Below are 14,456 nucleotides of genomic sequence, written 5' to 3' on the forward strand. Positions count from 1 at the left end.
CCCATCAACTGTTCTTTTAGCATGTGTCACCCCGAGTGGGACGGGTATGACCAGATGTGGGTGCCGTCCTCTCCATGCCACTTGGGTCAAGCTATACCGGCTGATGAGGGGTGAAATCCCGTAACCGGTCCTAGGATGCATGTGTTCGAGGCATGTGGGCTGCTAAATTCATATCTAGTGCATAGATCGCCGCCTAGTGTTGGGTCCGGATGATTGCACATTGTTGTCCTGGAAGAGTCTTCGAAGTATCACGAGATAGGTGGCTCCTCCCCTGGACTACAGTGCGCATGGGCATCGACTCCATCCCCAGATTGTTTTTTTCCGCCATTGGGTTCGGATGTGGTTCTCGACGTCTCCGTGTCGGAACCGATAAACTTTGTTCTTAAGGCCAAAAGGCCTTCGTTACCAGCGTCGGTATTGTTTGCGCACGGTCTCGAGCGTCGTCCGACTCTCGGAGCCGGAAATCTACGGAGTCAAGTTACTCTTCAGAACCGGACCACAACGAAGACAACTGCATGGCCTGCTCTCAATTCAGGTCAAAGAAGACGCTCAAGCATCGGCGCGCGGCGCGCCTCGAGGCCCAGCGAGCAACACCGGCACCCGACAACATATTCGACGACCCCGCGGTGGAAGGCAAGAGCCATCATCTCCAAATTTCGCCTCCGACGACGGAGGTCCAGTCCGATGCCGAAGAACACGTCGAAGGACACGGCCAGGACACTGAATACATCGAGGAGGTAGGGGACGACGAAGAAGTTTATGGGGCCGCGGAAGATAGCTCGGAGGAAGAGCTATGCCCCGAAGTCTATATAATTCAGGCTCAGGTCACGGGATTGCCACTCGGCCTTACCCACGACCCCGCACCGCTATCCCCGGCCCCGCCTTCTCGCCCGGCCACGGACACTCAAGCGAAGCCGCCATTAACCGTATCGAAACCGAAAACGAAACCTTCGGTCTCTACGGCACCTAAGATGGCAGACGTCCAGCCGAAACCGAAACCCACGGATTCGACAAAAGACAAAATGGCCGACGTCCAGGCAAAATCGAAAACGAAACTACCGGACGCGACAACACCTAAAATGGCCGACGTCCAACAAACAATATCGAAACCTGCTCCTTCATCGGCTCCGTCCACCTCCGGCCCACAGAAGTCGAAGAAGGCTGTCGAGCCAACAGCGCCGCACAAAGTGCACAAGGACTCGTCCTCCAAGAAGGCCGTCCGTCAAGAGTCGGCCTCTGTTGCTCCGGCACGGTCGTCGAAGTCCGTTCACACGCCTTCAGACGCTCCTACGGCGCAGCCAACTAAACGCCCAGTCGAACAAAAGTCGACTACAAGCCACGACCCGAAGGCCGCAGGCACTACGCATCGGCACAAAGATGTCGGATCTGCAGCATCGGCGCCAAAGTCTACAACAGACCCGCGCCACAATGCAGCTGAAGATTCGTCGACGCAAATACCGTCGACACCGAGGGACTCCGCCGCCACCGGACACCGGCCGTCGGCTATCACACCCTCCGCCTCCTTCACTACACAGGTCACCGACTCCCTGAAACGGATTCGGGAAAAGACTTTGTCGACGACGGCTCCCACGCCGTCGGCTCCAAAAGAGGTGGACACTCCTCAGAAGTCATCAGCCAAGCTTCTTTACACTCTTCCACCAAAGGTGCCACCAAAGGCATTTGCACCTAGATCGGTGCCAAAGACTTCGGCTCCTTCGGCGCTTCAAGCCTCAGATGAACAATCTGAGCATTACATCGATGCCCACACAGGGAAACTGACCCTTTACAAAAGGAAGATCACTTCCCAACCACTGGAATCCTATGTTATTCCACTGAAGAAAAAGAGGACAGCACAGGACAGTCCTGCCCTTATTGAGCCCATTCTACCACCACCAAGAAGGAGTCCATCACCTTCCCCAAACCAATCAGGGGGAGAGGATGATGAGGAAGACGACCAATACAATTTCCCAGTGGACAATGACCCTGATGTTCAGCAGGACACATATGACGACACTGGGGACCAAGGTGGACAGCAGGTGGTACAAGATCCACAAGGTTTTGGGGCACGTACATCTCCAACAGAGCATTCTGCAGCATTTAATGCTTTAATCGAACGGGCAGCAGCAAATCATGATGTAGACATGCATGCTGACCCGGTGGAGGAAGACTTTTTGTTTAACACTTTCTCTGTCTCAGAAAGAACTGTTAAAATACTTCCTATGCTCAAAGGTGTCCTTAGACATGCCCCAGAGATCTTTAAGGAACCTTCCAGGGCAAGAGTGGTGAACCCACGTATCGAGAAAAAATACAGGCCAGCACCTGGAGATCCTGCATATATTCGAGGACAGTTGCCTCTGGACTCGTTGGTGGTCGCCAATGCCCGCAAGAGGGCAAACTCCCAAACTACGGGTGACGCTCCTCCCCCTGACAAGGAGTCGAAAGTGCTTGAGGCATCCGGCAAGAGGGTGGCTGCGCAGGCTGCCAATGTATGGCGTATAGCAAACACACAGGCACTATTGGCGCGTTACGATAGGGCGCATTACGACACCCTAGAACAGCTCCTTCAACATCTACCTGATGAGTATAAAGAAGCAGCCGAAATGCTCATACAAGAGGGTAAGCTTATATCAAACGCTGCAATAAAGTGTGCACTTGATGTGGCAGACACAGCGGCTAGGGGAATTAACACTAGCGTCATGCTAAGACGACAAGCTTGGCTTCGTATATCTGGATTTAAGCCTGACATCCAAACTACAATCCTCAACCAGCCCGTCAATCCTGACAGACTGTTTGGCCCAGATGTAGACACCACACTTGAAAAGATTAAAAAGGACAACGAGACTGCTAAGTCCATGGGGGCACTTCAGTCACAACAATTCAGGGGAAACACTTTTCGTCGCTCAGGAGCGCGTGGTGTTACCAGAGGACACTTGGGTCAACAATCACAATTTACAAAGGGTAATGCACAATCCTCCTACCCCAAGCAAGGTAGAGGGGGTTACAGAGGTAACAGTGCCAAGGGCAGGGGCAGAGGGAACAACAACTCCCGTTCCTCTGCCGCCAACAAACAGTGACTCTCTGTCACTGCCCCCCGACCATCCAACACCTGTCGGGGGGAGACTCCAGCAGTTCCTGCCAGTCTGGACATCCATCACCACAGACAGGTGGGTGAGAAAACTAATCCAATACGGTTATTGTTTGGAGTTAACATCCACTCCTCCCAACATTCCCCCAAGACACCGTCCTATGTCGGCAGAGCACTTGCACTTATTGCAGCAGGAGGTCTTGGTAATGCTGCAAAAAGGCGCAATAGAGCTCGTACCAATAGAGGAGGAGGGCACAGGGGTCTATTCCCTGTACTTCCTCATCCCAAAAAAGGACGGATCCCTCAGACCTATTCTGGATCTACGCCCCCTCAACATGTATATACTGTCAGAACACTTTCACATGCTGACACTGCAACAAATTCTTCCCCTGCTAAACCAAGGGGACTTCCTGGCAACCTTAGACCTCAAGGATGCTTACTTCCACATCCCACTCCACCCATCCCACAGAAAGTACCTCAGGTTCACCATTCAGAACAAACACTATCAGTTCAAAGTCCTACCCTTCGGGGTGACTACTGCCCCCAGAGTGTTTACAAAGTGTCTGGCGACAGTAGCGGCGCACCTCAGACGGCAGAACATACATGTCTACCCGTACCTAGACGACTGGCTTGTTCAAGCGAAGTCGGAACAACAATGCGCAGCGGACATGTCCCACACTATTCAACTCCTTCACAGTCTGGCATTCTCGCTAAACTACCCAAAGTCGCACCTTCAACCAGCCCATGTGCGGCAGTATCTAGGCGCGACAATAAACACCCTGACTGCTATGGCTCAGCCAAACCCAGCCAGGATCGACAGCATCCAGTCACTAATCCAACGGTTCAGACCGCAACACTCCCTACCAGCAAGAGTGTTCATGCAGTTGATAGGCATGATGGCCTCCTGCATTTTCATAGTCCCGCACGCGAGGTTGCACATGCGTCCTCTCCAAGAATGCTTAGCAAATCAGTGGACACAGGCTCGGCGACAACTGACGGACCTAGTGTTGGTGACCGGTCGGGCATACAACTCTCTGCATTGGTGGAATCCACACAACCTTTGCAAAGGACGACCGTTCCAAGAGCCTGTGCCACAGATTATCCTGACGACTGACGCATCTCTCCAAGGATGGGGAGCTCATGTGCTCCACTACACTGTGCAGGGACTGTGGTCCACTCACCAACAGAAGTTGCACATCAACTACCTGGAATTGATGGCAATCTTCATGGCGCTAAAGTCCTTCAAGGTACATTTGTGCAACAAAGTCGTGTTGATCCGGACGGACAACATGACAGCCATGTACTACATCCAAAAGCAAGGAGGTACTCACTCACCACAGCTGTCTCATCTGGCTCAGAGCATGTGGAAGTGGGCCATTCAGAGGAACATTTTCCTCATGGCAGAACACCTCCCCGGCAAGGACAATCAGATGGCGGATCTGCTCAGCAGGTACAGCCATCAAATGCACGAGTGGGAGATACATCCATCAGTGCTCCACCCGTACTTCCAGCAGTTGGGTCATCCAGAGATAGACCTGTTTGCCACGAGGGAAAACGCAAAATGCCAAAGCTTTGCCGCCAGGTTCCCTCATCCGCAATCGCAGGGGAATGCGATATGGATGAACTGGTCAGGCAAATTTGCGTACGCTTTTCCCCCAGCGCCTCTCATTCCGCTGGTGGCAAGAAAGCTAAAGCAACACTCGATGACTCTCATCCTAGTTGCTCCAACATGGGCACGCCAACCATGGTACACCACGTTTCTAGAACTTTCCGTGGTACCGCATCAAAGGCTGCATCTCACACCCAGCCTCTTGACGCAGAGCCATGGCGACATTCAGCATCCAGATCCGCAACAGCTCAATCTGGCGATCTGGCTCCTGAGGTCTTAGAATTTGGCTACCTCAACCTGCCTCCTGAATGCATGGACATCATCCGTGAGGCAAGAAAGCCCACGACCAGAGCTTGCTATGCCGCAAAATGGAAGCGGTTTGTCATTTACTGTACAAACAACAATATCAACCCGCTAGATGCATCCATTCCTAACATCATCTGCTATTTGTTACATCTTTACAAATGCAATCTGGCGTACGCTTCCATTCGGATACATTTATCCGCCATAGCGGCTTACCTCCAGAATCGCCAGCACCTCTCTGTTTTCAGAGTGCCTGCCATTAAAGCCTTCCTAGAGGGACTGAAACGAGTCATTCCTCCTAGAACTCCACCAGCTCCTGTGTGGAACCTCAATGTGGTCCTCACTAGGCTGATGGGCCCACCTTTCGAGCCACTGCACTCATGCGAACTTCAGTTTCTAACATGGAAAGTGGCTTTTCTCATTGCTATCACGTCGCTCAGGCGTGTTAGCGTGCTGCAAGCGCTCACGATCCAAGAGCCATTCATCCAAATACACTCTAACAGGGTAGTGCTCCGCACTAACCCCAAATTCGTTCCAAAGGTGGTGTCACAGTTTCATATCAACCAAACTATTGACCTGCCTGCATTTTTCCAAAACCCGCAAACGGTAGCAGAAAGAATGCTTCATACATTAGACGTTAGGAGGGCGCTAATGTACTACATTGACAGGACACAACCCTTTAGGAAGACACAACAACTTTTTGTTGCCTTCTCAGCACAACACAAAGGCAACCCCATTTCCAAAGCAGGAATAGCCAGATGTATTGTTAAATGCATTCAAATCTGTTATCAAAAGGCTAAACGCACTTTAACAATACCCCCAAGGGCGCACTCTACACGCAAATTGGGGGCCTCCATGGCTTTCCTGGGGAACATTCCTTTAGAAGACATTTGTAGAGCAGCCTCATGGTCTACACCACACACATTTACCAAGCATTATTGCGTAGATGTGCATTCCAAACAGCAAGCAGCTGTAGGACAGGCTGTTCTCAAGACACTTTTTCAAGCTTCTGCAGCTGGCACGGGCAACCGCCCTTAATGGAGGGACTGCTGTGTATTCTATGCACTAGATATGAATTTAGCAGCCCACATGCCTCGAACTGAATATGCTACTTACCAGTATGCATCTGTTCTTGGCATGTAGGGCTGCTAACATTCATATCGCCCGCCCTCCTCCCCGGTGCCCGTAGCGGCTGCAGACACTCTCTTGCATTCATCATTAGCATGGACATCCTGTACACTGTTTCACTCCATCTCTGCCACAATGGCTAAAAACAATCTGGGGATGGAGTCGATGCCCATGCGCACTGTAGTCCAGGGGAGGAGCCACCTATCTCGTGATACTTCGAAGACTCTTCCAGGACAACAATGTGCAATCATCCGGACCCAACACTAGGCGGCGATCTATGCACTAGATATGAATGTTAGCAGCCCTACATGCCAAGAACAGATGCATACTGGTAAGTAGCATATTCATTCCAGTCCAGGGAGGGCCTGGCCTGGCAGTCCGTTATAGACTGTTCCCATTGGTTGCAGGGTCAAGACTGATTTGCATATGGATGGGTCCAAATGGAATGCCATGGTGAGCAAAAAAAGCTGGTTTTAGTCCCAGATCTCTGTACTGGGGTGAATGTATGACATTGTCATGCATTCTGTCCATCAATTGTTCTTTTTGCGGTTCTGTTTTTGGACATCATTCACTGACTGTTGCAGAGTTGGTCATTCCTCCTCCTCTCACCTTGGTCTTCTCACTCTTGTTCCTTCAGGAGGAGCGCCTTGTGTGGCTCCGGTACCATAAGAAGAAGTGGGAGCTGCAGGCTCGGCAGCGGCGAGATCGGCAGAAGAAACGCAAGCTGGATGATGGAGATGCAGCCACCGGAGGGGGCGGGGTCATCCGAGATGGACCCACTTCCGGGCTCGGGAACTTCCTGCGTCGGACGGCACGCAGCATCCTGGATATGCCCTGGCAGATTGTACAGGTACTGGGATTATGGCTGACACTGGGAAATATTGGTCTGGTGAGGGGCGAAAATTAGTTGTAGCAAAACATTTTGGTGATGGTGCAGTTGGAGACTGGTTTTAGATACCCAGAGAAGGGTATTGGCAGTTTCTGCCAAGCTTCATTTAATCCTAAGTGCCCTAATATTCTTTTTTTCAGATAGGGGAGACTAATATGCCAGGCCTCTTCCGTCTGTGGGCTGTGATTGGCAGCGACCTCCACTGCATCAAACTCAGCATCCCGCGAGTCTTCTATGTCAACCAGCGCATCCCCAAGTCTGAGGAGAGTACGGTGTACAGAAAGGTAAGCTGCACAGAATACCGGAAAGCAGCAATCTATTGTGAGCATGCGCACTTGAATACATTTGATTTCCAGGTAGCTCAGTCCTTCGTTTAGAGTGTACTATCACTACAGCAGCAATGCCCTCCATTTATCTGGTCTCCGAAGCTTCTCAGTGCATCACATTCATACCAGCAAACTTTAGCTCCCCCTCCCTTAGGCCCTCCCTCCTTCTAAACTAATTCCTGCTGTTTAAGCTAACCGCACAATGGGGAGAAGAGGTCGTCCTCAGTCTCTCTCTTTATCAGTGCCACTTCATTAAGAGCTCTTCTGGCACATTGACAAGATTATGAGCTAGCTCAATCTGCCATGGAGGGCATCCTACTCCAGGTCCCTCCATTGGTGCCAGGCTACTTGAATGAGACTAAGCTCAAATTGTGAGTTTTATTAAAATGTGCTTTGCTACTTTTTGTACCTTATCATGGCCACAGCTCAGTGACATTAGTAGTTTAACTGCTATATAAACAATCATTGCTAAAGCCAATATGTCTCGTCTTCGAGGCCTATTGCTTCTGCTGATGCTCTTGTTCATGCTGCGCAGCATGAACAAAAGGGGGAAAAAAGGTGCCATGATGTGTTTACATCATTTTGTAAGCATGCATGTGTCATGACACAGGCACCACTTTTATTTTAGCTTGATCCAAGAGGTATCAGTAAATTAAAAAAAATTAAAACGTTGTGCTAAAGTGCTTTTATTTTAATGAAGCAGATGGCCTTGCAGCAATTTGCTGCCAGGCCCTCCAAACACAATGCCAAAATGAAATTTAAAAAATGTGACCCCAGGGTGGAGATTGAAAGGGGTCCAACAGAGAATCTGGTCAGTTTAGCGGCTGAGCGAATGAACAGGAAAGAAGCACACAAAAGAGGGAGCACACAGAAGTTAAAGGAGACACAAGTGAGCGAGAAAGAGATAGAACAACACAGGACAAAGGGAGCAGCACATGGACGAAAGCAGAATAAGGTGCGGAGGAGGAGAGAAACGCGCAAGGGAAAGAGCTGCAAAACTCATGTACTCTCATTGACTGCTTAAGCAAAAAAGAAAAAAGTAGTTATTCCAAACTGAGCATGGGAAGGACGCAAGCTATGCTTCAGGAGAAGGATGAACACAAGATGGACTATGCAAGCCATTAAATAAGAAACAAGCAAATAAATGACAATAAAGTTGTCCAATTGTAAACAATGAGTGAGCTTTAAGCCCACTGTATTTTCTTGGAAAGCTGACAATCCGTCTCTTCCAGCTAGCATTATCCGTTCAGCCCAACGTAAAAAAGGCATACTTAAGTGACCACACCAACACGTTTGCTGTCGCTGAGGCACATATAGCAAGTATGTGTAACACAGAAGAATGCAAATTTACTCTAATTTGTAACTGTTGCTAACCCTACACATGTACACAAATAAGGGTGCTTTGAACTCAGATTGATGGAGTGGTATATTGGACTGAAACCCAAGGACATTGTGTATATAGTTTGTGTTCTTGGCACAGCTGGTTTGAATTTTAATGTGAACAGGTTGTCTGGCAATCAGTTGACCATGTTGTCCACGTGGATGGGTCTGTGCCCTTCCCTCTCTTATGTCTGGCACCTGACTTCTACCTGAGGTCATCTGTGTGGGCCTCTAGGTAAACGCTGGAGAGGTTATGGGCGACGTCAAGCGGTGAGTTCTTTGCTTGTCCCTGTTTGGACCTGTGACCAGAAACTCTGCCCATTCACCCAGAGTACTCCACACCCGTTATATCTGCTCCTATGTCCTTCAAACTACCTTTCTTCAACAAGTATAATCATATGAACCACAAAGGTGTAGTATGGGTGAAAGTAAGCAAATTAATTGCACCTAGGAGTTCTGGTCCCCTAATAATGCCTCGGTGTTTCTGGATATGTTGCTCCAGGGTGGACTCTGGTTTCCTACCTTTCCCAAACTCATTGCCAATAGTGGTAGGTTCAGCCCTTGGGAAGGGACCCTGTAGGTCCACTTCATTGTACCCCAGCACAGCATCCCCCATTAAGGAGCTACTCTGCAGATTCAAGATGTTTATTCAGGCAATCATTTAACTCAGTTTCTTTTTACCAACCTTTTTCCCTTCGTTCCATGCCTGACCCTAAGGTGAACAGAATCCTTCCGCGTTCCAACCTGACCTACAACCTGTATGAATACTCCGTCCCTGAGGATATGTACCAAGAGCACATCAATGAGATCAATGCTGACCTGTCTGCCCCAGACATTGAGGGTGTATATGAAACTCAGGTATGTTGCCTGTTATTACTTCTTTTTTCTTTGTTAGTGTCGGATTGCATACAGTGGTGGAACTTCAAATCACATATGCTTGTGATTGTGCCTAGATTAACATTTTCAGCCATGGATGTCAGCTAACGCACATGGGCGGGACTATTCACTAGATTATGACTATAACAGAGATACCCCTACTACAGAACAGGATTTACAGGACAGAAACTACTCCTTCTCAGGACAGGAAGCAAAGTCAAGCATGAGTTGCCCCTTTAAATGAAATTGAATTCTAATTTGGTCCGCTTCTGGAAAAGTTTAATCGCTTGCCTCTTTAGTTAATCTAGGGTGAGCTAATTAGAACAGCACTTGATACCCAAAAACGAGCTGATGGCCCATACAGTTTCTACAGCTACACGTGCATATATATTCCTGGATTTTAGTATTACACGTTATTGCTCATTAAGATATCTGATTCTTTTTTTTCAAAATTTGTAATGTAGCAAGAATGTCTAATTTGGGGAACCCTTGATCTCCAAATAAATCGTTTGTCATAAAGAAAGCGGTTCCCAATACAAATGAGTAGTGTGAAAACTCCTACTTAAACCTTGATGAGTTGCTTGGCAAGCAAAAGTGTTGACCATGTTTTAGTCAATCCACAGCTCTACAGTTGTGCTTCACTTTTGTTTTGATAAAAGGATTTTTCTTCTCCAATTATGTTGGTTCTTAACTAAGTATCTGGATCTTGAAATCCCATCACCCTGCCCGAATTAGCCTACATTCTGACTTTCAAGAAATGTTTAGGACTTGTCAAGACTTAACCCATGGAAAACAAGGCAGCTGTTGCGGCAAGAAGACAACATGGAGACTTTAAGTTCTGTGTACTACAGTGGTGGGGCAGAAGACTACATAACTCGACCTTAGCACTACAGGGCAAAACACAGTCCGTGCATTACATTAAATTATTCCAATTTCGGTTGTGTTTTTTACTGTATGTCTATTTCCTAATAGCATTGCAGTAGGCTTGGTATATGGGTTGAAACAAAACAACCCCTCAATACCTCTGAATTCATGGCAAATAGTTACAACCCATATTTTTTAGTTTCTACCCACACCTCATGATGCATTTTTGCCATTCTATAGCATATGAATATCTGAAGCATGCAGAGAAATTGATTATCCTCCACTTGCCTTGGGTGGTGCTTAGCTGGCGGCCTTAGAAGCCGTTGCATCTGGGCTCTGCTGATGCTGCTTCTTTAGGTAGGTTCATTATTTCTTTTTGTGCTGGCTTAAGCAAGGGGTGGATGAAATCCCTGTTGGGGTAGGTTGTGTCTTCAGTATTTTCTTGAAAAACTGAATGTTAGCCATGTTCTTCAAAAAACATTGTAACATGTTTAAGAGCCTACACCTAGATTGATTTCCACTATGTTCCTTATGCATTGAAGTAATAGTTTGGCCCTTGCCTGCCTCAAAGTTTCGAAAGACTGCTTGGGAGCAAGCTACTGCAGGTATTTTGATCCTCTGATATTTTATTTTATTCTTTGTTCCCCCAGGAGACGGTAGCTCTTTCTATGCCAACAATGTACTTGTAATAAAGTTTGTAGTGTATATTAGAACATCACTTTAATTCTCATATAGCTGTTTGCCTACCGCCAAGAAGTTGCACTGCAGAGTATTTCAAAGCGAAGCAGTTGTGTCCTGGAGAAGCTGTTAAATTTCAGGAAGAGAGAGGTGCATCTCTGCCACTATGGAAATGCAAGTTTCCATGTCTATGAATCCAAATCCTCACTGCAGATGGTCATGGAAGAGAAGTTGGGGATAGTGCATGAAAGACTGGTAGTCTTCATCCACGGCGACTTTATCTTTCCTTCCCCTCGTGATCAAAGTGGTCAGGAAGATCAGAATAGAGGTCTTAGTCCTCCTGATTGTCCTACTGTGGGAATGTTGCATCAAAAACTCTTAATAACATCTGATGCAAGTGGCTTCGCAAGAATGTGAGGATCCCCAATTCCAACATAGGGATGGGCCTTACCCTTGGTAGTTCATCTGTAAGTCTAGCTCCTGACATCTTTTTCTAGTGTGCTTTTTGGTAACGGAGCCACTTAATTTCACATATGTTTCCTCGACTTTGAGTTAAGCCTTAATGAAGGGTTTGAAGAATCCATTTCCTTGACAATGGAGTTTGACTTCGACTTGTTGGTTTATATTGGGCTATTGGATTCTCCATTTGAATGTGGAGTATTAAATAGAGTTGTTTGGCGATAATTGACTAAATAAGAGAAGAATTGGTATCACAGGAATTGTAAGCTGAGGTACTTGGCACGCCAACTTACTCTTCCCATTCAGGCTTAAGACCGTGGAAGATTCCAGTGTATTAAAAATGAATAATATTAAACAGCTGTCCTGTTCGGCAAATCCATCAAAAGGTAATTTTTAGCATCGTTTTGCCACAGTTGGCTGCATCCCCAAAGTATTATCCCGCATATACCTTTTTTAGAACTTATGGGACATAATCCTTATACCTGCCCTGTAGATAACTTCAAGAGGCATGCCCCTAGCAAACTACTGAGTGACTGTCACCAGCTGTGCATGAATTTCCAAACAGAATAGGCCTTAAAGACTTAGGATAAAGCCAACCAGCTGTTGACTACTTGTAGCATCATGCCACCGTAACTCAAAACGTATGTACATAACTGAAAGAACTTAAGCTACACATACAGAAACTATTAGCCTCTGATAAAGGTGTGGGAAAGGGGTTCAACCTTTCTGTGCAATACCCAATTATTGGTCCTGTTCTGTCATGAGCTTCAGCATTAAGAAACACCTTCACAATCATATCAGGGCTTCTTAATGTACGCTGTCCGTCTTTGCACTATATCCTTTTGTAACATACACACCACTGTTAATTAGTTTCTAAGAGCAACAGTGTCTGACAAGTATACTTTGTATTTGCATGAGTGTTTGAACAAATTAACTGAGAGGAAGAAAAACATAGAATTGATTTGGTAAGGTAATGAGTTGACATCATTTGCAAAGGTCCAATTGCAGAAATAGTCAATTTTATTGTATTGTTTTCTTATTGCTTTCTGAAGACATTCAGACATATTCATCCATTCATGAAGTTCACAACTCCCTTCCTCGGGTGTTGGGAAATATCTGCTGCTTTGTTCGAATTATTTTCAGCAGGGATACAGTGTGGATGTGCATGGGATTGTAGAGTCAGTACTTCATTTTATATACACAGTACTTGAACTGTCTTTCTGCTTTTTATAATGTTCTCATTTTCCTCTTAACTGGTGGGAGTAGTGTCTAGTTTAGGGAATCATTAATGCTTAGGTGCATATGTGAACAACCAGTTGGGCCTATATGTAAAAGAGAGCCCTTAATTAAAGTGCTCGTTGTGCGACCTTATGCTCTCGAAAGGGTTTACCCATGGATTTCCCCCCATCTTACTGTCATCTCTACTAATATGCAGATAAATCTCCAGTAAAGTACTTTGGTGTATGTTTTGTGTCTTTCCTTAGAATGCAGTTCTTCCTAGACTCTACATACCAGACAAAGGCAATGTTTTAGATGTGGTTATGGTTATATAGCATCTTTCCCCTGAGGCGGAAGCCGGGGGCGCTCTTTTCTTCTTTACCGCACTGCGTAGAATCAATTACTTGGTGTGTGTCATTGCCATAGGATTGCAATTGTTTTTAAAAACTGTACATATTTTACTGGCCGCTATTTTACGTCCTGACAACGCGACCCGAAAGGTGAGAGTTACTTCGCCTCCTGGGTCCCATTCCCATCCCATTCATCACTTGAGCCTACCGGCGCAGCCGAATTGAGGTGCTGACGCCGGTAGTCGCGGAACAACCGCCGCCATATTGGGAAGGGCAGGGTAGCGGTCCAGCTCCTGGACGATTCCCACCCTCCTTACCATGTATAAAAACAAACAGTTTACCCGGGCGCGCCGATGGCGCGCCGAAGGCGCGCCTAAGGCAAGCCCGTCTGCGCCCGTCCGCGCCTGGCCCGGGCCTAGGGCCACCCCCCCTGCCCATCTGATTACCACGGGTCGTATGAGTTGGACCAGGGATCAGCTCATCCAATTAGGGTCTGATTCTTGTGCAGCTTCTGCTCGCCATATACACGGCTCCTTGGATAGACATCCTTTCCACTGTACATATTGTAATTTTACCATCCCTCCCTGGAGTGAACGTACCTTACCCCCTTCTATTTCCATGAATACCCCACAAATACTAAAAACAGCTCTGATTAACTGCCGATCGCTTCCTCGACACTCGAGTGAAATCTGGTCCACCTTGAACATTCACGATTGGGACATATTATTTCTCACTGAATCTTGGTTAAAGGATACCTCAAATCCGGATATTTTTTTAGCTACCCCCCCTGACTACCGTTTTACGGGTATTAACCGAGAAGGGAAAACAGGTGGTGGCATTGCCATTATTTTTAAAACTCACTTTCGACTGACCATTAAAAAACTTGCAAATATCGGGCTGATTGAAGCCATGCATTTTTCTATTGCGGATTCCGCGGCGGTCTTTTTAACTGGTATTTTAGTGTATAATCCCCCGAAAGCAACATTCGCTTCACTAATGCAGTTGGTACATCTCATTTCGGATCTATCACTCAGGCACCCACATTTCATTGTACTCGGTGATTTCAACCTACACGCTGAAGACCCTACTTGCTCTCAGGCCATGAGATTTTTAGACTCCCTACAGAGCCTTAATTTGACGCAACTTATCCAAGGACCAACCCACGCGGCAGGTCATACGTTGGACCTAATATTTTCTAACCTTCCGCGCACTACAACCCACCCTCCCCTCCCCTCCCCCTCACCTGGTCCGACCATTATCTTCTTACGGTCGACATTCAGCTACCTCCAAC

The 14,456-nt window shown here is 47.2% G+C and overlaps 1 protein-coding gene across 2 annotated transcripts in view; it reads left to right on the forward strand.

Moving 5' to 3' along the window:
* POLE (DNA polymerase epsilon, catalytic subunit) overlaps positions 1–14,456 on the forward strand; it is a 316,779-nt gene that overhangs the window by 228,765 nt on the left and 73,558 nt on the right. For both annotated transcript variants that reach the window (XM_078667255.1, XM_078667256.1), the window contains exons 31-33: positions 6,763–6,975; positions 7,155–7,298; positions 9,438–9,578. In XM_078667255.1, the coding sequence (XP_078523381.1) occupies positions 6,763–6,975; positions 7,155–7,298; positions 9,438–9,578 (498 nt within the window). The remainder of the gene's footprint in view (positions 1–6,762; positions 6,976–7,154; positions 7,299–9,437; positions 9,579–14,456) is intronic.

The sequence above is a fragment of the Lissotriton helveticus genome, chromosome 11, assembly GCF_964261635.1.
Source record: "Lissotriton helveticus chromosome 11, aLisHel1.1, whole genome shotgun sequence".
Taxonomy (NCBI): Eukaryota; Metazoa; Chordata; class Amphibia; order Caudata; family Salamandridae; genus Lissotriton; species Lissotriton helveticus.